This window comes from Crinia signifera, chromosome 2, assembly GCF_055691185.1.
Source record: "Crinia signifera chromosome 2, ASM5569118v1, whole genome shotgun sequence".
Taxonomy (NCBI): domain Eukaryota; kingdom Metazoa; phylum Chordata; class Amphibia; order Anura; family Myobatrachidae; genus Crinia; species Crinia signifera.
Window position 1 is genome coordinate 74,613,640 of NC_139218.1, and position 25,488 is coordinate 74,639,127.

General features: G+C 41.9%; 1 protein-coding gene across 4 annotated transcripts in view; it reads right to left on the reverse strand.

The window, feature by feature from the left end:
- Positions 1-842: 842 nt before the first annotated feature.
- Positions 843-25,488, reverse strand: part of ASPA (aspartoacylase) — a 28,290-nt gene continuing 3,644 nt past the window's right edge. For all 4 annotated transcript variants that reach the window (XM_083172419.1, XM_083172418.1, XM_083172420.1 and 1 more), the window contains exons 3-7: positions 11,786-11,981; positions 8,365-8,458; positions 6,173-6,280; positions 4,812-4,921; positions 843-2,365 (exon numbers count right to left, since the gene is read on the reverse strand). In XM_083172419.1, coding sequence (XP_083028545.1) covers positions 2,168-2,365; positions 4,812-4,921; positions 6,173-6,280; positions 8,365-8,458; positions 11,786-11,981 — 706 coding nt within the window. In that variant the 3' untranslated portion in view covers positions 843-2,167. The remainder of the gene's footprint in view (positions 2,366-4,811; positions 4,922-6,172; positions 6,281-8,364; positions 8,459-11,785; positions 11,982-25,488) is intronic.

Here is a 25,488-nt window from a genome sequence, read left to right on the forward strand (position 1 = left end):
TCTGGTAGTGACATGTGGACTAGAGTTGTGTGCTACAGAGTTGTGTTAGTGACATGTGGACTAGAGTTGTGTGCCACAGAGTTCTCTTAGTGACATGTGGACTAGAGTTGTGTACCACAGAGTTCTGTTAGTGACATGTGGGCTAGAGTTGTGTGCCACAGAGTTCTAGTAGTGACATGTGGACTAGAATTGTGTGCCACAGAGTTCTAGTAGTGACATGTGGATTAGAATTGTGTGCCACAGAGTTCTGTTAGTGACATGTGGATTAGAGTCGTGTGCCACAGAAATCTATTAATGACATGTGTACTAGCATTGTGTGCCACAGCATTCTATAAGTGACATGTGAACTAGAATTGTGTGCCACTGATTCTATTAGGGACACGTGGACTAGAATTGTGTGTCACTGATTCTATTAGTGACATGTGGACTGTAATTGTGTGCCACAGAGCTCTATTAGTGACATGTTGCCTAAAATTGTGTTCCACAAAGTTATATTGTCAGGCCTAACAAAAGTCCATTGATTATGCTGCATTTTTTATGTTATGTTTTATGTTACTGTATGTTGTTTATGTGAAAGACATATTTATTTGTATTTTGTAATAGAAATTTATAGTATTTATATCTCAAACATTTTATATTTTTATGCCACATTTCCAAACCTTATAAATATTTTGAATACATTTACTGTTAGTTAGGTTTATATTTTAAATATGAAAAAAAAAATCTACCTCAAATTTCTTTGTCATGACTTTACTGCCATAAGAATTAATGTTATTGTGTCTGTGTTATTTATAAAATGTAAATTATGTAATGCAATGTGAAAAGAATACAATAAAGCAATATATTTTATAAGACCGATAAATGTTTATTGTCTCCTGCAAGACTTGCATAGAAAAGAAGTGAGGACAATAAATCCTCTATCGTCGCACTTTGCAAAATTGGGTTTTCCAGCCCAGTGAATGGTAAAAGACTGGCATGGTGCCTTGTAGCAGGAAGGAATGCTACATACAAAGAAGCCACAGAGATTTAGGCGTAAATCTGACCCTAGTTCTCTTGGACTCATTTGCACATGTTAAATTGTATTTTTCTCCTTACTGTATTTGCATAGTTACAAGTTTTCATTATTTATAATCAGAGGGCAGTCATGGTGATAAATATTTTCCTGAGCTACTTTCTTCATTCTAAAGGCCTTGCTTTGTATATACTGTAGGTATTTTATATAGTTAATCACTTTAGATGAGTACTGGGCTTTTTCGTCCCCTTAGTGGAGCCCCAGGATGCTGAGCAGTTTTCCCATACCACCTCTGTTCCCATAGTACCTTTTGGTTTTCCCGCTAACACGGTCCTTTTAGAAAGGCAATTCATTTTAATCCACAGCTAATTCGGTGGCTAATTTAATTGCATTTCTTTTTTAAAATCTGTGCTTAGAGCACATAAGGAAATATATAAATGGCCAGTAAAATATATTAATGACCAGTAACCACTGCATTTTGAAGGGTAATATTGAACTAGCTATGCTATTTTGGACATAAAACTGAAATAAGCAGACATTTTGCTGGCTACAACGTTTCACTTTTTGTCAGAGACACTGAGGAAAATTGTGCATACACTTTTTATCGTCACAGCCATTGGTGGATTAGGAACTGACAGCGGCCCTGGAAAATTTTGTAGAAGAGGCCCGACAAGGGCAGCACCATAGGTTTGACATGCCGTGTAGGCATGTCCGCTTCTCTGGATGGCAGAGTTACGGTACTGCAGAGATAGAAAACAGAATGAATGGGGACAATGCAGAGAAATAAGTATGGTGGGTTGTTTGCAAGGGTGGGGATACATGTCAGCACACAAAACAGGCTTCAGATGTATGTCGACCCACCGGGAATCTTCCCTGGTCACAGTTACAGTTTTAAACTTTGCTTGTTGCCTGTTTGCTGCCTACAGTGTACATGACAAATAATCCATCCGTATGACAACATTCATTATCCTCCCTCACTCCCTGCTAACTAGTCATCATAGAATGTCAGGGAGGTGCATCCTGACAGGGGCTGGAATGTTGGAGGTTTCATTCCATTGTATAAATCCCATGATGTAAAAGGCTAATGACTTGTTTTTATCATCACATGAAATATGCAGATGGACAGCCTGACAGCATGACCTGTATGTTATGTAGTTATAGAGATTTACACTGGACAGCTGGTACAGTTAATGTCATTTTCTGGGTTTTGGCAAAAGCCTGGTTAGTTTCGTAGTACGCAGCTTCATTCACAAAAGTGGGATACACTGTAGATTCTCCCTCATAATGTATGACTTCACCATCCAGCGTTAGAAACATAGGATCACCAGGGTTAAGAGCTCTCCAGTCCTGGTCCTGTAAGACAGAATATGATATACAGTACAATGGCCGAGTACAGAACATATTTCATAGACATATGTGAATATACATTGTGTTGCACATAACAATGTACCATAAAAAAATCATGTTCTTCAGCCTAAAATATTTTTCATTGTCTATAACTCTCTGGTGTGTTCTCCACCTGTGATAAGCCTCTGCTAATCCATATGCTAGTGTATACAGCCTAAAGCCCCATACACAATACACAATTTTTTAAACGGTATCGCTCAGAAGGGATAGGCTGTTGGAAGTTAGGGTTATCAGGGCAAGGGGAGGGATTCCCTTATTTAGGATGCTGGTATTGGTGTTCTGACCATATGTTTAATATATGTACACACAACTGTTAATATTTCTACTTCACCTGATGGGTGCTGGAGTTTTTCCAAGTTGGCGTATTCTGAGCACCCATCTTTGGCCCTGTAGACTGATATATTTGTACCTCCATATGCATTACTTTTCCATTCAGTTGGACTGTCAGTGACGGATATGCTCACTAATATAGAAGCTGCTCTGTGTCTCATTAATTCCTACCCCTTTACTACAGTATGCTTCACACTACTAGGCTCGATTCAGACCTGATCACTGCTGAACAAATGTACAAGGGCACAGCTAATTGAATGACTGCTCCTGGGTACAGATGATAGCGCGCATGTGCCAGCCTAAACAGTGACAAAATCCAAATCGTTTGTGGGTCTACAGGTATACCGGCCGTATTTGGGAATGTTAGGAAAAATGCAGGCTTTCCCAAGCTTTTTCAGGGAGGGTTTGTGACATCAGCTCCGCATAACCCCCACTGCATGCTGGGTTGGCTACAGGATGCGTACACAGTGGCGTAACTACAGAGGGTGCAGGGTGCCCTCTTGATTTTGATTTTGTTTTCCAGTTTTTTTTTTTTTAAATAGCACAGCACGGGCAGTGGCTGTGCTGGTGTCTTGTGTCCCTATTCAGTGGCGGTGGGAGCAGGAGACACACAAATTGCATGCGCCATGCCCTGGAGACCCGGCGCATATATGACTCGCCACGACCCGGCACATTATAAAATACCCGGAGCTGCCGCTGTCCTGTAGAATCCGCAGCTGCTGCTACCCTGGAGAGGCCTGCACCACCACTGCCCTGGAGAGCTCGGTGCTGACACTAGCCTGTAAAGCCCTGCGCCACCACTGCCCTGGAGACCCACCTCTGGTGGTGAGTGGGAGACCCGGCACTGCCAGATGTACTCAGGCCACTTGTACTGGGGGTGGAGGAGGGTAATTAAGAGGGAAAAAGTGATCCCTTTTTAAACTCCTGCTCTCCAACCCCCCACCCCACTCCTCTAACTAACCTCCTCCTTGCCTCCCCTCAATCTCTCTGCCTCTCACTGTCCCTTTGCTGCACCCCTCTCCTCTCTTTTCTATCCACATCATTTCTCATCCCCCTCTCATCTCTTTCATCTTGTTCTCCCCCTCGTCTCTTTCATCTTTTTATCTCCCCATCTCTTTTTCTCACCCATCTCCTTTATCTTTTTCTCTTGCTGTCTTTTCCATCTTTTTCTCTCCCCGTCTCTTTCGTTTTTTCTCTTGCCCTTTCATCTCCCCTCCATCCTCTCACTTTCTCTCACACCCTCTCTCACTCCCTTTCTCTCCCCCTCACCCTCTCTCTCTCACTCCCTGCCTTTCCCTCACACCTTCTCTCACTCCCTGTCTCTCCCTTGCATCCTCTCTCACTCCCTGCCTTTCCCTCACACCCTCTCTCACTCCCTGTCTCTCCCTCGCACCCTCTCACACCCTGCCTTTCGTTCGCACCCTATCTCACTCCCTGCCTTTCCCTCACACCCTCTCTCACTCCCTGCCTTTCCCTCACACCATCTCTCACTCACTGTCTTTCCCTTGCACCCTCTCTCACTCCCTGCCTTTCCCTCACACCCTCACTATCTCCCTAGTGTCACTCTCTCTAGTGACAATTTTATATGTGGGGGCCCCATTCAAAATGTTGCTATGGGCCCCATAAAGTTCTTGTTTCGCCCCTGTGTGTACAGTAACTACATATTGACAGTTCCTGGGTCTTATTTAATGATGGCTGAGTTGACCAGAGGTATGGGTTCCCAGACGATATTGGATTTTTTAAAACAATCCTTTGCAAGGCATGGTTTTGCCTTGTAAATAACTATAAAACAAAAGTCAGGTCAGCCACGAACCAGCACCCTTGGCCAACTTGGGCATCATTACATCAGGCCCATTATATCAACAGATTACTGAGCAAAGTCACTGCTACTCTAACTACTTCACACCTGTATTAGTATTATTGGTTACTTATAAGTAATTAGTATTATTGGTTACTTATGAGTAATACCATTATGTCATACAATTGCAATTTTAAGAATTAAAAAATTAATCCTTTAACTTAAAAAGCTAAATGTTAAATAATTTTCTAAAGTGGAGCATACCTGAAGGCTCTGATGAATGATAGCGCCAAGTTCACCATTCTTGGTCCTGGGATAGCCGATTTTCTCCAGCACTTTGTACACTTCAATACTACACGGTGGAAACTTTGCACCTGCAATGTATTTTGACAAATGCGTCGAGACAGCAGTACTGGAAAGTGTACCATTGCTACAGTGTGTATAAAAACTGGCCATACACTGACTAGAGCAACTTTCATCCAAACTATAAAACTAGTTGGTTGGTTTGACTGAAAATTTGGTACTGTATAGGAGCAAATGACAATCAGCAAATCCAGGAAAATGGACAAAAACATTCAGTCGAATTGTTTAAATCAAACAGATTTAACTACATCACCTTGTCTGACCAATAGTACAACTACAGCACCTTGTCTGACCAATAGTACAACTACAGCACCTTGTCTGACCAATAGTACAACTACAGCACCTTGTCTGACCAATAGTACAATACAGCACCTTGTCTGACCAATAGTACAACTACAGCACCTTGTCTGACCAATAGTACAACTACATCACCTTGTCTGACCAATAGTACAACTACAGCACCTTGTCTGACCGATAGTACAACTACAGCACCTTGTCTGACCAATAGTACAACTACAGCACCTTGTCTGACCAATAGTACAACTACATCACCTTGTCTGACCAATAGTACAACTACATCACCTTGTCCAATAGTACAACTACAGCACCTTGTCTGACCAATAGTACAACTACATCACCTTGTCTGACCAATAGTACAAATACATCACCTTGTCTGACCGATAGTACAACTACAGCACCTTGTCTGACCGATAGTACAACTACAGCACCTTGTCTGACCAATAGTACAACTACAGCACCTTGTCTGACCAATAGTACAACTACAGCACCTTGTCTGACCAATAGTACAACTACATCACCTTGTCTGACCAATAGTACAACTACAGCACCTTGTCTGACCAATAGTACAACTACATCACCTTGTCTGACCAATAGTACAACTACAGCACCTTGTCTGACCAATAGTACAACTACATCACCTTGTCTGACCAATAGTACAACTACATCACCTTGACTGACCAATAGTACAATTATAGCACCTTGTCTGACCAATAGTACAACTACAGAACCCTGTCTGAATGACATTTTTTCTCTGTTTCCAGACTTTGGGAGCAAATGACTGAATTACAAATTATATTTGCTCCCATCCAGTACCAAATTTTTATTCTATCCAACCAACTAGTTGGATGGTTGGAGGAAAGTTGGTCTATTGTATGGCCAGCATTACTAATAACAAAGAGATATGATATTAGTTGTATATTTCAAATATCTCACAGAAAATGTTCCACTTCATACATCTGTACCTTGGTTGAAGCACTGCATGAAGTCCAGAGCATATTTTACTGTTCTCCTCATTTTATCCAGAATATCTGCTCGAAGAACACCTTGAGGTTGAGGTCCTACTTCTATGCCTATCAAACACAATCAATCATTCTCAATTTAATGTGAGAGCAGTAGAAGCATCTCATATATATATATATATATATATATATATATATATATATATATATATATATATATATAATTTCTTCTTATAAATATTATTTCTACAGAGGTCTATATTTTGTCCAAGACTAATGTAGGGTACACACCGGAATGACTTCCCCTTCAAAACACCCGATTTAGATACAATCTTAACTGATTGTATGTAAATTGGGCATTTTTTTGGGAAATTTCTGATCCGATTCCGATCCAATGTGCATCCCTGCTGGTCGTTTGGTCATTTTACAGATCCTACCTGCAGCATTCAACTGGGTACAGGTCGTGATTGGATCGGATTCAGATCGTGTGCTTCAACAGATCGTATGATCGTCTTGCAATCTGCTCACGATCTGCATCATTCTGAGGTGTACCTAGCATAAGCCAAGACTATTCCAAATTGGCCAATGGCACAGCCATTTTTTTAACAGCTTTGTATCGACAATTTTTTTAGCCAATTATATTTGTATCAAAATCAGAAATGCGCAAAAAAGTTTTATGTTCTTCATAACTACTGAACAGATAGCAAAATAATAAGTAATAAAAAAAGTTTGAACACACTATAATATATTGTCTAGTATGTTTGGGGCTTAAGTCTTTGAGAGAGATCAAAGTGGATGCACCAACCAGCTCTTAAGTGTCATTTTTCAAACTCATGGTCTATTTACAAAGTTTTGGATGGAGACATAGGCATTGGAACAGGGGGGCAAGGGTTGACCCCACCCTCTCCAATACTATTTGAAAAGCACCAGTCAAATTACTGGGTTGAGGAGGGCAGTGCAGTTGCCATCTTCAGTTATTATGGGCAGTGTCAGGAGTAAAGATAATACCTTTTCTGATTTGCTCCACCTTCTCCTTGCCCATAGCTCTTCTCCACCTCCTTGCAGGGCCCTCCACCCCCCTGCACCCATCTCTAGCCCCTGCAGTGTGTGGCTAGTTACTGTGGGCTGCCTGTCCTCTGGGACCAGCCTTGTGCCCTTTTCACCTCCCACATCATATGTTCCTCCTCTTTGTCAACTTGTCATCTTGCCTCCTTCCATCCCCTTCTCTCACAGCACCACCTAACCTCACCCATTTTCATAGGTGTGCGCACATTGAGTGTTAAGGGTGCACAGGCACCCCCTAATGCTATGCCCCACCCTTATGAACACCTATGAATACCAGCAATACCTTTTACCAAAGACTTTTGCTTTTTAGCACTGTATTCCATTAAAAGAAGTGCACATCAATCATGTGTGTTTTCCATTGTTAATTATACTATAGCAGGCATTCCCAACCACGGTCCTCAAGGCACACCGACAGTGCAGGTTTTGTAGATATCCAGGCTTGAGCAAAGGTGACTTAATTAGTACCTGAGTGATTCTGATTAAACCATCTGTGCTGAAGCCTGGATATCACTAAAACCTGCACTGTTGGTGTGCCTTGAGGACCGTGGTTGGGAAAGCCTGTACTAGACCATTGTCCTATTACTACATACCTGCGTCACCCATATATATTTTTTGACTTTATTGGCATAGAGTAATTAGAAGATTAAAACTGAAAGAGGCAGCAGATTATGGTGTGGCTAAGAGATGTTTTATATTGTAGTGAGTGCCAATATATGATGGTAGACACACCTGATTGGCGGTGTTAGACATACCCAGTAGGTGGTGCTAGGCACAACCCTTTGATGGTGCACCCCCTAATAAAATGTTCTGCGCACGCCTATGCCCATTTTGAAATGGGTTTAGCTGAAAATCTACCCTATAACGGGTGTGGATTGAAAGGTCTACACTGGTGAGGTCAACCGTGAATAGGTCGACGCCAAAATGAGTTTGACACATCTTTCCTAGCTTCCCTATCTTTCCCTGGTTTTAACACTTCCATTTAATGTTTTTTATAATAAATATTAATAAAAGTATTTTAACTATTACAAGTTTTACAAGGTGCTTCAAATGGTGCTTCAAAAGTTTTACAAGGTGCTTTTCACATCTCAGTGAATTAATACATAAGGAACAAATGTCACAATGTAACTTACCAACAGGATGTCTTGCTATAGAGCGAGTGGTTGCATATTTTACTCCAGGGTGTTCAATAAGTAGCACAGAGCAAGGCACTGGAGCCATGGACTTCTGTTATATAACAAGGAAAAGAAATGTATTCAAGTCTTAGGTGTAAATTTTCTAAAGTGAGAGTTTTTGGAAGTGAGAGATGTTGGCCATATCACCCAATCAGATTCTAGCTCTTATCCTCTAGAAGGTGCCAGATAAATAAGTAAAATCTGATAGGTTGCTATGGGAAACATATCTCACTTCTAAAAACTCAATCATTAGTAAAGTTATCACTTATACTTTATAACTCTTGATACATGTGAATAATAATGTGAATAAGAAGCAATACAGTATTTATTGGAGAATGGATTTCACAATTTCAAACCTAAATGTTGTAGTGTCTATAGGTTTGTATTTTGAAAAATGATAATAAAAAAAGTAGTAAAAAAAAAAAGGACACTTTCATGTGATGTAATGTGCAAAAGTGTGCACTAAATGTGTGCACTATTAGGTGGTGTAATTTGCATTTTGACCCTTGCCAGAAAAGACACTTCTCTTTTTGGGGGGCATGCACTGTCCCTATTTTTAAAAGTGGGGGTGCCAATGCTCTTGCTGGCACAGGGCACTAAAATGAGAATTGCCATGGGTGAGGGGTGATGCATGTTTCTGGCTGCTGCTGTGATCTGTGCTGCTGGGTGATGGGTGCTGTGCTGGGAGAGGGATTCTAGGTCAGAGGTGGAACTAGTGGTAGTGTTAGGAGCCACCATCCAAAATGTTGCCTAGGGCCAAAGCTGTAACTAGACTTTTTGGTGCCCTGTGCCAGACAGAGAATTGGTGTCCCCCTTCCCCCTATTTTTCAAATACTGTAGGAACATAAGGCACATACCCACATTTGTAAGTCTATATCGTTCTGTATGTGTGTAATACATTGGGATACCTGTGGTCAGATTGTCAGCATTGCAGTGAACAAGTCTCTGGTCACATCGACCCAGGTTACCCGTTTACCCATTTACACTGCACAGTGCTCCGGGTTGCACTCGTGTTCAACCCTGAGCACTTGCCGGGTTGAAATCTCAGGTCCCATGATCCGGGTAAGACCTATAACACCACCTGCAAACCCAGTATTTTGCACACTCCCATGCCAATACCCGGGTTTGCAGGGCTGGTGTAAAATTGACATTATTGAGCTATGGGAATCTGCATAAGAACTTACTATATGGAGCTACTTATACTTTATAGAGAAAAATAATCAGCAGTCCAATTGAGCAGATCTGTGTAGTGTGCAGCCACACAACCAATCCCCTGCAGTCATAAACTACACAGATTTGATCCAAGGATTGCTGATAATTTTTTTCAGGGAGTACAGTACAAGTTAAGCTTTGAATAGTTAAAATTCTCTAACTTTCTGTGCAGGTTCTGATAGCTCATGAACTGCAATTCCCCAATGTTATGGTTTTGGATCCCAAGCAGGGGCAGCTGCAGCATCTACCAAGTAGTGCAGTGGGAGATCACACAGCACATATATACATGCATGTTATCATGCATGTACTATACATGCAGGATTGATCCTCCGGGGATTGCCAGTGCTGGCTAGGAATTGGCATAAGCTATTAGAGTGTTAAGCCTGCCCCCGGCCAATAAGTCAAGGGGGCGGGCATAACACTACATTAGTGTATGCTGATTCAAAAAGAGGTGGTGATCCCCGGGGGATCGATCCAGCACATTTAGTACATGCATGAGAACATGCATGTACAGGTGTATCCACGCTCATCTGTCCTATCTATGGCAGTTGGTCTGACAGACAAGGCGTGACGCAGCACTGTGAAGCAATGCGCAAATTGGCTAGTGTGTCATATGGCGTTGCCAGGGAGTGTAATGCTTTTAAAAAAAAAGGTACAAGAAGTAGTGCTGGAACTACAAAGAATCAAAATTACAACCAATTGATAAATAAATCATTTTTATGTAGATAAAATCGATATCACTCAATGGACATTAATGCACATACATACATATAACAATTATACACTTTAATAAAATGTTTAAACCTCTAAAAAAGCCACAGTCAGTGGTGAAACTAGTCAGATGTTTATTTCCTCTACTCCAGGATTGGACTTATATACATCAGAAGCTGCTTCTACATTTCTTTTGGTCACAGCTCCCTTGGGAACATTTGCTATAGGACCCCCTGTGGCCCCTAATCGGACATCCACAAATTGGACACCTCCAGGCAAACTTTTTCCATCTACAGTTACCTGAAAGAGGACGATTCCATCATTGCATCAAAATTTCCCATTTCAAAATCCTCCAGCGGCCATTGGGGGCACCGCACCACTAGAGAGGACTTTGGGCACCATCTGATAGCCCGTTAACCAACCATTGCTACACAGATTCCTCCAGCGGCACCGGATCAGGATACCGTATGAATAGAGAGGTCCTGTGATCTCTATGTAAATTTCATTGACCATCTACAAGTAGCAGGGCTTAAAGTGATTATGAAGAGGTGGTGGAACTCCTTTCTCTATGCCCCCATTAGGCAGAGACAGGGCCAGTAGTATGGTTTTTGGCATCCACCTGAAAAATGGAATGCTGTTCTGTGACAAGTACTGTGCAGGGCCAATGTGAAGGTTAAAATGTTCCACCTCACCATTAGAGGTGGTGGAACTCAGTGGTAGATTTATTAAGCTCGGTGAAGTGATAAAGTGTCTGGGGTACTTGTTTTGTTTCACGGCGGCAGATATATTGCATGCTATAGCGATATCGTATGCAATTGCATGTGATGCGATCGGATGCGATTTTGTACCTGTTCATAACCCCACTATCCACTACGCATGGAGCTGAATTTATATAGTATGGCGAGCGCAGCGAGCCACCGAGCCTGAAGCGTGGCGAGCGTAGCGAACCCCGTGAGGGGACTCGGATTACTTTACATGTAAAGCAAGCCCCGCAAGGGGACGCGGAATACATGTAAAGTTATCTGCGTCCGCTCGCCACGCTTCGGGCTCGGTGGCTTGCTGCGCTCGCCACACTATATAGAATAGTGGGGTTATGAACAGGTACAAAATCGCATCAAATCGCATACGATCGCATTGCATGCGATGCAATTGCATGCAATCGCATATGATTTATCTGCCGCCATGAAAACAAACAAGTACCCTATCTGGTTTTTATCACCGGTCAATCAGCTCCTACCTGTCATTTTTCAAACCAAGCATGTAACTTCACAGTTAGGAGCTGATTGGCCGATGATAAAAATCAGACACTTTATCACTTCACCGAGCTTAATAAATCTACCGCTCAGTTCCACCCCGTTCCCCCTCATTTTAACCTCTGGGCAGGAGGGTACGGGTATGCAGCGGGAGGGTACGGGGCGCAGCGGAGAGGAGGACGATAGCTTTCACTAACTCTTACCTGAATGTAATGAAACATTTGAATGGCAAAATCATCTCTAGAGTCCTCAAGGATCAGTGTGACCCCCATTTGTGCTGTGGTATTGTGAAGGTCAAGGATCACATCATAAGCATCTTTACTCCCCTTTGGTCCAAATATAGAGTTGATCTCCTGAGCTTGTGCTACTTCATATGGTAATTTCACTGTATTTTCTTTACTGAAAAAATAAAGCAGATATCTTGTACAAATAAAATGCCTACATTGTAATGTATTGATTTACAAATAATGTATTGAGCCTTTAGACACGCAATGCAAACTTCGGTACTTATGTAGTATCTGGGCTGCCGATTTAGAAATCGGATCGGATCGCATCGCATCGTATCGCATCGCATGCGACCAAATCGTATGCGATGCGATGGTCAAGATTTTTCCATAGGATTCAATGTTAAAATGGTCTGAGTCCATTTTAACATAGAATTTAATGGGAAAAAGGGGTCCTTTTCCTTTCCCCACTATCCAAGTGGGCATGGAGTTGGATATAAACCTGTGGCGAGCGTAGCGAGCCACCGAGCCCGAAGCGTGGCGAGCGTAGCGAGCCCCGCGAGGGGACACAGAATACTTTTTAAGAAATATGCGTCCCCTCGCGGGGCTCGCTTCGCTCGCCACGCTTCGCTCGCCACGCTTCGGGCTCGGTGGCTCGCTGCGCTCGCCACGCTATATAAAATCAACTCTATGCCCACTTGGATAGTGGGGAAATGAACAGGACCTTCTTAACATTGAATCCTATGCAAAATCGCATCGAATCGCATCGCATCGCATCGCATCTGATTGTATGCCTTAAGGTAAGGCATACAATCACAAAATCGGCAGCCCAGATACTACATAAGTACCCAAACTTCAAACTAGACATTGAGTGAGGTTCAGGGGTGGAACTTGTGGGTGGTGAGTACAGGTGCAAAAATATAATTTGGGCCCCCCTCCTGCACCCCAATTAAGTTTAACTGTCAATATGGCAGTTGGTGACAGGGAGAGGCAGAGGGTGGACAGGAAGAGGCAGTTGGTGACAGGGAGAGGCAGAGGGTGACAGGGAGAGGCAGAGAGTAGACAGGGAGAGGCAGTTGGTGACAGGGAGAGGCAGAGGGTGACAGGGAGAGGCAGAGGGTGGCATGGAGAGGCAGGGGGAGGCAGAGTGTAATAGGGAAAACAGTGGGTGACAGGAATAGGGTGACAGGGGCAGCATTGGGCCCAGTGGCGCTGGAACGTTTTTAGGTTGGGGGGGGGCAAGATATAATCTCATTTTGGCGCCCCCTAAATTGCTATATGTTACCCCCTGATAGTTAATGAAATATGTTTTCATCAATAGTAATAGAGTAACAGAAAAACACTATAGTTTTATTAGTAACAAAATAACATTTGTCCAGCACATGTCCCCACATCCCTCATATGTCCAGCACATGCCCCCACATCCCTCATATGTCCAGCACATGTCCCCACATCCCTCATATGTCCAGCACATGCCCCCACATCCCTCATATGTCCAGCACATGTCCCCACATCCCTCATATGTCCAGCACATGTCCCTATAACCCTCATATGTCCAGCACATGCCCCCACATCCCTCATATGTCCAGCACATGTCCCTATAACCCTCATATGTCCAGCACATGCCCCCACATCCCTCATATGTCCAGCACATGCCCCTACATCCCTCATATGCCCAGCACATGCCCCATACATCCCTCATATGTCCAGCACATGTCCCCACATCCCTCATATGTTCAGCACATGTCCCTATAACCCTCATTTGCCCAGAACATGTCCCCACACCACTCATATGCCCAGAACATCAATTGTTCACACACTCCCCATAACTTAATACATCCCAAATGTACATTAAATCAAATTGTGAGCAAGTTTAGAGATTTCCTTAACTTACTTTTTTTGTTTTGCTGCCTGGATCCCTCCCATACACAGCAGGGCAGACACGCTGGCCGCAGCAGGATGGGGTTGGAGCGCGCTGGGGACCTGGATGCTGGATGCCATGCCCATGCGACACTTGTCGCTGAAGCAGCAGGGGGCGGGCGGGCGGCCGCGGCGTCGGACACTGTAAGTGTCAATCAAACACCGCTGGGCAGGGCGGCCAGCAGGGAGGGGACTGAGTCTGACAGGGAGGACGGATGGAGAGACCTGGCGCAGCGGCGCCAGCGCGCATAGCACTGCAGGATATGTGAGTGTAGAAAAGACCTCACACATACATCAAGACACAGACGGGCCCCGGGCCCGTCACACATGTCCCCCTTGACCCCCCCTGTCGCCGGCCCTGACAGCGCCCCCAGACAACGGTACTTTAGCGCCTTAGTAATTTTAGGGGGGGCAAGCTGCCCCCTCGCCCCCCCCCGTTCCGGCGCCCATGATTGGGCCCTTGAGTTCTCAAGGGCCCAGGAGCACTGCACCTTAAAAATATTTGCAATCGCATAGAAGAACACATTGCAGAAATGTGATGCATTTGCATAACAATGGCAGCACCTTGAACCTAGCTGCGAAGGCAGGTGCAGCGGCGACCATTTTCTGTCTCGCAGTGGCTACATGTGATGTTAAGCAGCCACCGCTCACTGCCCTGAAAACTCTCCCAACTGTGCCCAGTGCCGTTTCATGACGCGTACCTACACATTTCGTTCATCAGACTTCTTCAAGGGGATGCGTAGGTCTATCACCACTGACCTTCTATACAAATATTAGAACTATATATTATTTTTATGGTTTATATTTTTTTCAAGATTTTTATATTATGTTCTTTATAATTCTGCATGTGTTATACATGTTTTATAGTAAATATAATTTTGTAATATTTATCTGTCACCTATTTTTTAAAATTAAAGGTTTTAATCTTGAGTACTATATACACTACTTAATATATTTTGATACTTTGTTCTGGAATGAGGTACCACCGACCTTTTTACCTTCAGTAGGCCTTTTGGATCTGAGGGGATATGGAGTAATAGGGCCTTTCTCCTTTTGAAAGGGTACAAAGTCCTACACCCCCAGCAAGTCTTTGTCACATTCACTGGGTGATAAATCTACACACCTCCGGCTTAAATAGGGAAGAAAAAAAATAATTCAGGGTCTTGCCACAGAGGAACTGCTTGCCCTTTCTGAGTCTTTCGACTGGGATCTTAGATGGTCCTTATGTGTCTACCATCTCACTGCATACCTGAATAGGTTCACCAGCAGGGCTCATCCATGGTCTCCAGTGGTTCCTTATTTTCCCTGGGTCACAACAGCCTCCTCCGCGTTTCTCCTTCCTCTGTACTTGCACTTCTGGATGACAGCTCCACCCTGGTCTAACATAGCAGAGATGGCCCCATCTCAGTAGAGGTACCCTTGGGGAAAACTCACTGTAGGGTCCTCACATGGGGTATTCCAGCAGGGGCCCACTCAGGGTCTTTGCACTGGTTCAATGCAGCTGGGAATCATATCACTGCAGCTGTTCTCTTTGTACCAGTGCTGCAGCTGCTGACCCCAGATTTCTGCCTTGTCTGTCCTCATGGCCACTGATCAGCCGCTTTCCCTGTTGGGCCCCACTATGTCTTAGTGTTGGCTACATTACTGAACTCCTCACAGGTAGGGTTCTTGCCCATTGCCAGGTAATACATCCTTGCAGGCACGTAAGCGTTCCTGAAATCTGGCACATTTGGGTAATGCTTTACACTCCGCTGACAGGTGCTAGAAGTCCAATAGGACCTCAAACATCTTTCTCCTCCAAAGTGGCAGTCATTTTTGGATGGCCATTTTCAGCAGATCACATGTGGACCACGTGGAATCTGAAGAGACACTGCGCCCCACGGTGCCAGCTCTCCCAAGCCACCACTTATGCTGTGGTGGCATTGTTCTGCCACTGCTATGATACAATCCATCCATAAATCTGCACCTTAAAAGATCTGTACAGGAATAAATGGATGTTAGAGCTTGACTTGTAGTCCCAAGGCCACAATTAACATTGACAAAGTACCATTGAGGGAGGAAAACTCTTTAGTAGCCAGGTGGATTGCGGTGCTCATTTTATTTACTGTGTACAGCCACTATAAAATATCTAGGACGCTATCAGGAGAGAGGTAAGCAGCAAAAATCTCATCTTTAGGATATACCAATTGAGACATGTGGGACGCCGGGTAAGAAGTGCCAGTATATTGTCCCTGCCATACACTGGCACCTAAGATGGCGGAATTCCCAGGTTTGAGTGTCAAATCGGAGTGGCTTTCCGTACTAGTGGCAGTAGTCGGAAGTCACCCGGAAATGTTCGACCAGACGGCTGTGAGGAGTGTAACTGTCCGTGGGGTGGGACTCTGTACCTTTGGCAGAGGTTGGAGTACCGCTATTGAGCAACTAACATCTGAGTTCTCTCTCTTAAAAAAATGGAGGCCATTGATATAGGATCAGAATAGCGGGAGGTTACCAGCGATGAGTCCCGAACATTAAATCATACTGTCGGAGGAATATCTGTTATACAACCCTGAAGGTCCGGGGAGCGCTGTCCTTTTAATCTTCTTTGCACGGAAATATATTTATGGAGTTGTGACTGTTTTTACTTTTTACACAATTTTTTGACAAATAAATAAGCCAATTTTTTGGAGTAATGGAGAAGTGTGTCTAGTTTTGTGGAATATATTTAATGAAGAGATGTGTCCGATGATGTCCGATTGTGTGGAATATATTTAATGAAGAGATGTGTCCGTTGGTGTCCAATTGTGTGGAATATATTTAACCTTCCAGATTTGAAAATAGATTTTTTTCCTATTGGGATTGAGATGTTTATGGTGTTTGAATAACTTTTTAGTGGAAATAAGTTAGAAATTAAGACTCTATCAGGGACTACCTGATTTGAAATTTATAAAAGATTGCATCTTCAATAAGATACCATGAACTACATACCCTCTTTTAAAGCTAAAAAACATGTGACACGCTGTGGTTTATTTCATTTGTATATCATTTGTCTGTGTCTGTGGATAGTTCTTAAATGTACTGTCAATGTCTAATTTTTCCCAGCATATAATTTCCATAATTATAATTATAACCATGCCCATAATATTAATATAGTGAGGAATACATAATCATTTTATCCCATAGGCCAGGAAATGTTGCATTTCAAGTTACACATTTCAGCCCATAATGTCATGTTTGGACTCTAAATGAGCGAAATTACATTAGTTATCGGATGACAGTTATTAGAATTCTATATGATGTTGCACTCACATGTTATTACAAATTATAAGCTCACACCAGATTAAGATACAGCAAACAGAGGGGCGTGTCTGTAGGCTAATGAAAGGAGATGACTGAATGGTTTCTGGAAAGACAAAAGGGATCCACCTGAGCCAGTCACAGGTTACCGTAAACAAAGGGGTGGGCCAGAGATGAATGGAGCCCACAGAAGTGAGTTTTCTTGGGAAGTAAATATACAGCTTTTAGTTAGTTGTTTTTGGAACCTGAGCCAGTCAAGATGCAGTGCAACAGTCCTGGAGAAAGATTGGATAAGATTGGATACATGGCTTTGAGTAATGTATAAACTTGTAGGACCGATATATTGTGTACTAGGACCCCGGTTATGGAATATGGATTTTGTTAGAGAGTTTAAGAGTAGTTAACTTCCATTCTTAGTTTGTCTTTCGATATTAACATGTGCTCAGGCTCCGGCCTGCAGTGTGGCTTTTGTGTAGTTAAACGGTTAACATTGATGTGTGGACTGGCCCTTGTAGGACCGATATATTGTGTACTAGGACCCCGGTTATGGAATATGGATTTTGTTAGAGAGTTTAAGAGTAGTTAACTTCCATTCTTAGTTTGTCTTTAGATATTAACATGTGCTCAGGCTCCGGCCTGCAGTGTGGCTTTTGTGTAGTTAAACGGTTAACATTGATGTGTGGACTGGCCCTTGTGTGTCTTGGTGTGGTTGTAATGGAGTTCTGTAATATATTGTCTGGATTCTTTGTATTGAAGTGTGTGTGTCTGCGTCCCAGAATGGATTAGCCCTGAGTTGTTTCTATTGAAGAGTGTGAATGCTTTGTGTAATATGATGTGAGAATATCTAGATAAACTAGCGGAATAAATCAACATATATGTAAGAGGTGTTGTTAGCATGGAATGGGATCATTCGTCAGACTGCATTTAGGTCTACAGTCATTAGGTCGACCCCACTAGGTCGACTGGCAGGAAGGTCGACCTGACTTAAGGTCGACATGGGCCAAGGTCGACATGACTTAAGGTCGAATTTGCATAAAGGTCGACATGAGGAAGGTCGACTGGTCATAAGGTCGACATGGGTTTTTCACTGTTTTTTTGATCCGAATGTCGACACAGTCGACATGGACACAGTTGGCAATGAGAATCGGACCCTCGCATCGCTCGCTTCGCTCGCAATGCTTCGGGCACGGTGCCTCGCTGCGCTCGGCACACTATTTTATTCTCCCACCACGCCCTAGTGGATGGTAGGGCATGAAATACCGCCTGTCGGCACATGTCGGCTCAAAAAACAGTGAAAAACCCATGTCGACCTTATGACCAGTCGACCTTCCTCATGTCGACCTTTATGCAAATTCGACCTTAAGTCATGTCGACCTTGGCCCATGTCGACCTTAAGTCAGGTCGACCTTCCTGCCAGTCGACCTAGTGGGGTCGACCTAATGACTGTAGACCTAAATGCAGTCTGACGAATGACCGCATCCCGTTAGCATGATGCTCGGATGGTGTGTGTGTAACGGCATGTGATGTGAGTATGATATAGCAAGGCCATAGATTGTATAGTGCCAGTTAGGTGTTCTGTACAGAGAAGTACATTGTAGCTTAAATGATATTCAATTGTGTATGCTGCAGGTAAAGTGTGTTTGCTGAATGTGCGAGTTATAATAGGATTGTGAGTATCGCATGATGCAGGTTAGAAGTAATTTGGAATAAATGTTGTGGATAGAAGTTATGAAAGTACAGTCAGTTTATGTGTGATTGCCAGGCGGAAGTTATTAGTCTTTTGCTAAGGTTTCCTTTGTGTGCTATGTACTATGTAGTGGAATCTAAGATGGCGGAATGCCATGTGGCAGACTAACATGTGTTCTAGCTAAGATGGCCGCTGCCTCACATACACGCCCCTTTCTCCCCCTTACAGCATTATATTCACATTTATATATATATACATTCATATATATTTATCACTGAGGGTAGCTTTATTTAAGGATGCTGGAGCAATAATCGTTATTATGTATGATACCTGTATTGTTATATTTATTATCCATGATACAGTTTCATCTGGTTACACTTATAAATAATATTCATTGATTATAAATCTGGACATTCAATTATTGGTTGCGTGCGAAATGAATAAATTAGATAGACTTTGCATATATAAATAAATGTACTTCCATAGATGGGGCCTCAGTCCTCGGGATTAAGCATTTGACGATGTGCGGATATGCGCAGGTTTGCGAATATCGGCAGGTGTGGGATCATCTACCAGAAAAGAAGAAAAAGGTTTTTTTTTAATTTTTTTTCTGGTGCATTTTGTGTGTTTCCATATTACTGCCGGTTAGGGGCCTGTGTTGGATCTGTAGTATTACAAAGCTCTAATTTGAACTTTGGGACAAAAGGAAAAACATTTATTTATATTTAAATATCAAGATGCAATTCTATAAGTAAATTTGTTATAATAATTTGGTTTCTCACATGCGAGGTTATCCCTTTTGATGTTTATCTTTTAAATAATAGTCAGATATGATTGGCAAGGGCTGTTTCAGGTTGAATTGTTTTTTTTTTATTTGAATTGTTTTATAAGCAATGCAAATTTTAAATAAATGCACATCTTTTATAATTGCAGCAGAAGCGATGTATAGCCATAAATTGCAGGTATTTTACTGCAGACCATCTCAACCTGAGAAAGCCATTGTATAATTGTATGTTGCAAAGAATTCTGGGTAAAAATGCTATTTCTACTAAATAAATTTATTTTATTTTTAGTATATCTTTCAACATAAGGTAATGAGAATAGTAGGCAAGGTGAAAAGCATTGCCAGTGCTAAGAGTGTTTAATAGTAAACTTTCATTCCCATAATTGATAGGATTGAGTCATAAGTATTTTTGCTTTAGAAAGATAAAAGCAGAGAGAGATAAAATACCAGTCAATAGAAAAATCAGGTACAGTTAAAATCAACAAATTCCAAGCAGTATAAAATTTTGAATGTTACTCTAAAGTGTTACATTTAAAACTGAAACAAGTTGTTACCAAATATGATATATAACATTTTTTTTTCTTTTTTTATTCCAGGCTAAAAGACAGAAAAAGATTCTTAACTTTTAAAAGTGCCAGCCAGAGGGTATTTAGATGTAAATTAAGGTGTTGAGACAATAGATTTAACCTTAAAACTTAGACAAAGCAACTTCTCTTAGAAAGGGGGCATTTGAATAGGATTGATTTATTTGCTTTCTCTCTCAGCAGCAACTGTAGTTTTGAATAGGCTCAATAGACAGAATATTTCTTTTTGTTACTATTGTGATCTTTATCCCAAATGCATAAGTGCAGGAAAACTGTAAGAGGTATTGTACTGTGTGGAGTTTGTTTGTACCTGTTAAGAGTAAAATTGCATTTGTTTTCCCCTGTGAATGTGAGATATCTACAGTATTGTAAGAGGTGTTAAATTCATAGTGCCATATCCTTGCTAACCACAAATGTTATAGAAAGAGTGTATTGTTTGGATTTCTTGAATAATTAAGTTACTGCGGGACACAACGCCAAGTGGCAGAGTGTGAACCCACATAAGTATGCAAAAGAAGGCGGGACTCGGACACATGGGTGTCAACGTCTGCCGCTCATAGAGACACTGTTTGCGTGATGGACACATGTGCGGGCGCATGTGATTGCCTAGGTACGCTGTACAGGTAAATGCCCAAGGATGGGTAGTGATACTTAATTGAGTGATAATTACAATTCATAAATTGAGTAAGACTCCTGTTGAGTTACAAACAGGATTCTTTTATTATTGTTCAAAATTCAAGAAATTCAAATAGTATTGATTAAATTCCCATTGATAGTCAAGGGAACACTCGTGTGACATCCAGTAGAATAGCTACCAGCCTAGGAAGATTTTCTGTACAGAAATATTTCAAGTTTAAGCATAAGACCATAAGATGTATAGCGCCCAGTGTGAAACATAACTGAGGCGAACGGGTGTGTGACGGCACGACTCAGCGCAGTGTAGTCCAGTGTAGGACAGTCCAGTTAGTACAGGGTGTACGTGCCGACGTACACATAGGAACTGCCCCTTCAGTGGAATTGATTCCGCTAGGAGGGTACAAGAAGATACATCGGAACCCAGTGTTTCCGATTAGCTACTTTAGAAATCCAATTTTTGGGGGTATAGGAAAACAAGTTTGTGTCCTGGAAAAATCTGGCCGCGCCTTGCAAGTTGACTAGTAGTTCGCTACTAGTTGAAAGACTTGGTGATTGAGTACTTTACCTCGCATAGTGGGCTTCACGCTTAGGTGCGGAATAGTGCCATTTTGTGGAGAAGGAGTGAATTGGGAGTGACTCACTGATAAACGGCCCACCGGTTTCTGCTAGCTGTGCCCATACGGGCTACACAGGGATATTGTGATATTTAGGGAAGAACCGAGTATATAAGTATATAAATAGTAGAATTTCCAGGTACTGGCAGCTTCGAACCGGATGAATTACACAATAAGAATTGAAAATATGTCTGCTCTCATCAAACGCGAGGTAAGAGGAGGCATAGTGTTTGTTTAAAACTGTGGTATAGGAAAATGGCAATAGGAAAAGTGATGACAAAGATGCAATTAGACTGTTAATGCAGAATAGCAATACCCCCCATTCATATATAATGGGACCAGTTATTCTAAAGTGTCTGATGTAATTGTGAAACTGACTAACCTATACCCTGTGTCAACTCCTTGTTAAGGATTAGTAAGTGTTGACGTAATATTCAAGACCGCTGTCAACTCCGAGACGAGAGAAGTCAAATGTAAGGCGGAGTCAAACAGCCAGAGAGGATGCTGTTTGTTTTTCCCAAGTGGTAAGAGAAGGTACAGTTGACGCCAAATTGACACAGCTGGAGAAGTAGGTATACTGGTTTCACACTGACTCAGGTAATAAGTATTAAGGTAACAAGATAAATTGAGAATGCCAAATTGTATTTGAAGTTAATTACATCCCCAGGTTAATAACTGCTGTAGGTATAGAGAAGCAGAGATGTCGCACAAATGAAGAACGGTAACTAGAAAGACGCCTAAACTTTCTTTCTCCCCTTTTAGCAAGTAGATTAAAGATTTAAGAGTAGAACACAATATTACAGCGAACACATGAAGGTTTAGGCTATAGTAAGACATACAGGTATAGAACACAAGGAAAGGTAGAGAACAAGATAACATGTTCTATTCAAAGGAGTACTGCATACGATCCGCCCTAGGTACCAGGGATGACGTATAAGGAAATTTGTTTTTGAAACATGCTTGTTCATTACATGACATATAGTTCCCATGACACATATGTATGTGAACACATAGGCATAGGGAAGTGGTTAAAAAGTTAATAGCCACCTAGTGGTGACTTGTATGTGGTGTAATTGTCAGTCCAGGTTCTTAGGAATCAAGTAAGGAGAAATGGAAGTTAGTCTATACGTACTCTCTTTTGTTTGTTTGATTGTTATTGTTTGTTTTGATGCTTCTCAGAATCAGACATATGTCATGTAAGGTGTCTAACGACTTGTTTTTCTTTGTGTTGTTTAGTTAAGCCAGAAAGAGCTGTGATTGGACCCGGTCAAATGTGACGCATTGAATTTGGAAACCCCTATTGCTCCTAATTGCATGGAGAGCGTATGGACCTAACATTGAAAAAGTTTCATCCCCTAGACAACGAGATATATTACAGTGTTTTTTTTAAATGAGATTTAAAAATCTCAAGATATTGATAGTGTTAGGTCCAGATGTCAAGTAATTGATAGTCCCTAGTAATTAGACAGAGAAGAGGAAAATGAGAGATTGAATATTCTGAATATCTCAGATTTCCTCTAGTCACATTTTTCCGAAGAAGAACACAGATTATCTGGCTCAGACAACTGTATTTGTAATATATGGAGTGGTATAGAGGTTAAATTGAAAGAGTTTTGGTAGTACAGGGTAGAAATACCCTTGAATAAATTAGAGCGCCACCTAATGTCAAAAGACAGTAAGGCGAGGGTTAAACTATAGCACTCTAGAGTGTAGAAGCTTCGCAGATGTGGGAGGCGGGATGTTTTTTTTAACGCTTGGGAAGTTCTTTCTGTTTATGTCTCTGCAGGGAAACAAGTCGACGACAGAACTATCGGAAGTCTACAAGTGGATCGGATGGAATACAAGAAGCCAAGGATGGTAGGGAAAATAGGTGAAAATGCAAAAATATTGATACTTCTTTTTCCTACAGATGCAATGGAGAAGGAGAGACGAGCCCAGCAGTAGACAGATGATGGTCCTCGAGATGACGACTTGGATACTGACAGATGACTGGACAGGAACCCAGCTAGAAAGCCCCAAGAGCCGACGAAATACACAAGCCGACCAAGAGAATGATGACCCCTAGACGACCCCACGTCGTGATGAGCAGAAGACCCACTAGAGACTTTTTGGCCCTTAGTTTTAATGTCAAGAGACACTAGGAATGACCCAAAGGGCGTAGAAGGTTTTTGTCCTGGGACCCTATTCAGGTTTTTAATCCCCTACTGCCCAAGGAGAAATGACTGTTCTCCACTCTTTCAGGAAATCTTTATAATACTCTGTTAAATTGTTTTTTTGTTATGATTGTTCATCAATGTTTTCCCAGCATCCTTTGTAGGACATATGAAAGTGTTCACCCCTGTACATCCTGCGGTAGGTAACACAACACCTATGCAGGAACACTACACCCACATAGACTACACATACACTCCCCAAATGTATCATTCAGTCATGTGTGTCTGGGCTGTGGCCCTACAACTATTGTGAGGTCATAGTCTGGACATGCCGGCGTTAAGTAAATGCACTCCCCCATTTATTATTAATCTAGGATTAAGCCATTGCGCAAAAATGATACATCCCCTTCTTTCTACACATACACATAAGTTCCACCCCCTTAAAAATCTTTTTTTTATCAATGAAAAATATTTTTTATGAAAAATATTGAAATTTTATGAATTATGAAAATTAATGCGGAAATTATACATTATTAATTTTAATGTGACAGTTTTATATACTGTCAAAGGGACGACTGTCAATGTCTAATTTTTCCCAGCATATAATTTCCATAATTATAATTATAACCATGCCCATAATATTAATATAGTCAGGAATACATAATCATTTTATCCCATAGGCCAGGAAATGTTGCATTTCAAGTTACACATTTCAGCCCATAATGTCATGTTTGGACTCTAAATGAGCGAAATTACATTAGTTATCGGATGACAGTTATTAGAATTCTATATGATGTTGCACTCACATGTTATTACAAATTATAAGCTCACACCAGATTAAGATACAGCAAACAGAGGGGCGTGTCTGTAGGCTAATGAAAGGAGATGACTGAATGGTTTCTGGAAAGACAAAAGGGATCCACCTGAGCCAGTCACAGGTTACCGTAAACAAAGGGGTGGGCCAGAGATGAATGGAGCCCACAGAAGTGAGTTTTCTTGGGAAGTAAATATACAGCTTTTAGTTAGTTGTTTTTGGAACCTGAGCCAGTCAAGATGCAGTGCAACAGTCCTGGAGAAAGATTGGATAAGATTGGACACATGGCTTTGAGTAATGTATAAACTTGTAGGACCGATATATTGTGTACTAGGACCCCGGTTATGGAATATGGATTATGTTAGAGAGTGACTCACTGATAAACGGCCCACCGGTTTCTGCTAGCTGTGCCCATACGGGCTACACAGGGATACTGTGATATTTAGGGAAGAACCGAGTATATAAGTATATAAATAGTAGAATTTCCAGGTACTGGCAGCTTCGAACCGGATGAATTACACAATAAGAATTGAAAATATGTCTGCTCTCATCAAACGCGAGGTAAGAGGAGGCATAGTGTTTGTTTAAAACTGTGGTATAGGAAAATGGCAATAGGAAAAGTGATGACAAAGATGCAATTAGACTGTTAATGCAGAATAGCAATACCCTCCCATTCATATATAATGGGACAAGTTATTCTAAAGTGTCTGATGTAATTGTGAAACTGACTAACCTATACCCTGTGTCAACTCCTTGTTAAGGATTAGTAAGTGTTGACGTAATATTCAAGACCGCTGTCAACTCCGAGACGAGAGAAGTCAAATGTAAGGCGGAGTCAAACAGCCAGAGAGGATGCTGTTTGTTTTTCCCAAGTGGTAAGAGAAGGTACAGTTGACGCCAAATTGACACAGCTGGAGAAGTAGGTATACTGGTTTCACACTGACTCAGGTAATAAGTATTAAGGTAACAAGATAAATTGAGAATGCCAAATTGTATTTGAAGTTAATTACATCCCCAGGTTAATAACTGCTGTAGGTATAGAGAAGCAGAGATGTCGCACAAATGAAGAACGGTAACTAGAAAGACGCCTAAACTTTCTTTCTCCCCTTTTAGCAAGTAGATTAAAGATTTAAGAGTAGAACACAATATTACAGCGAACACATGAAGGTTTAGGCTATGGTAAGACATACAGGTATAGAACACAAGGAAAGGTA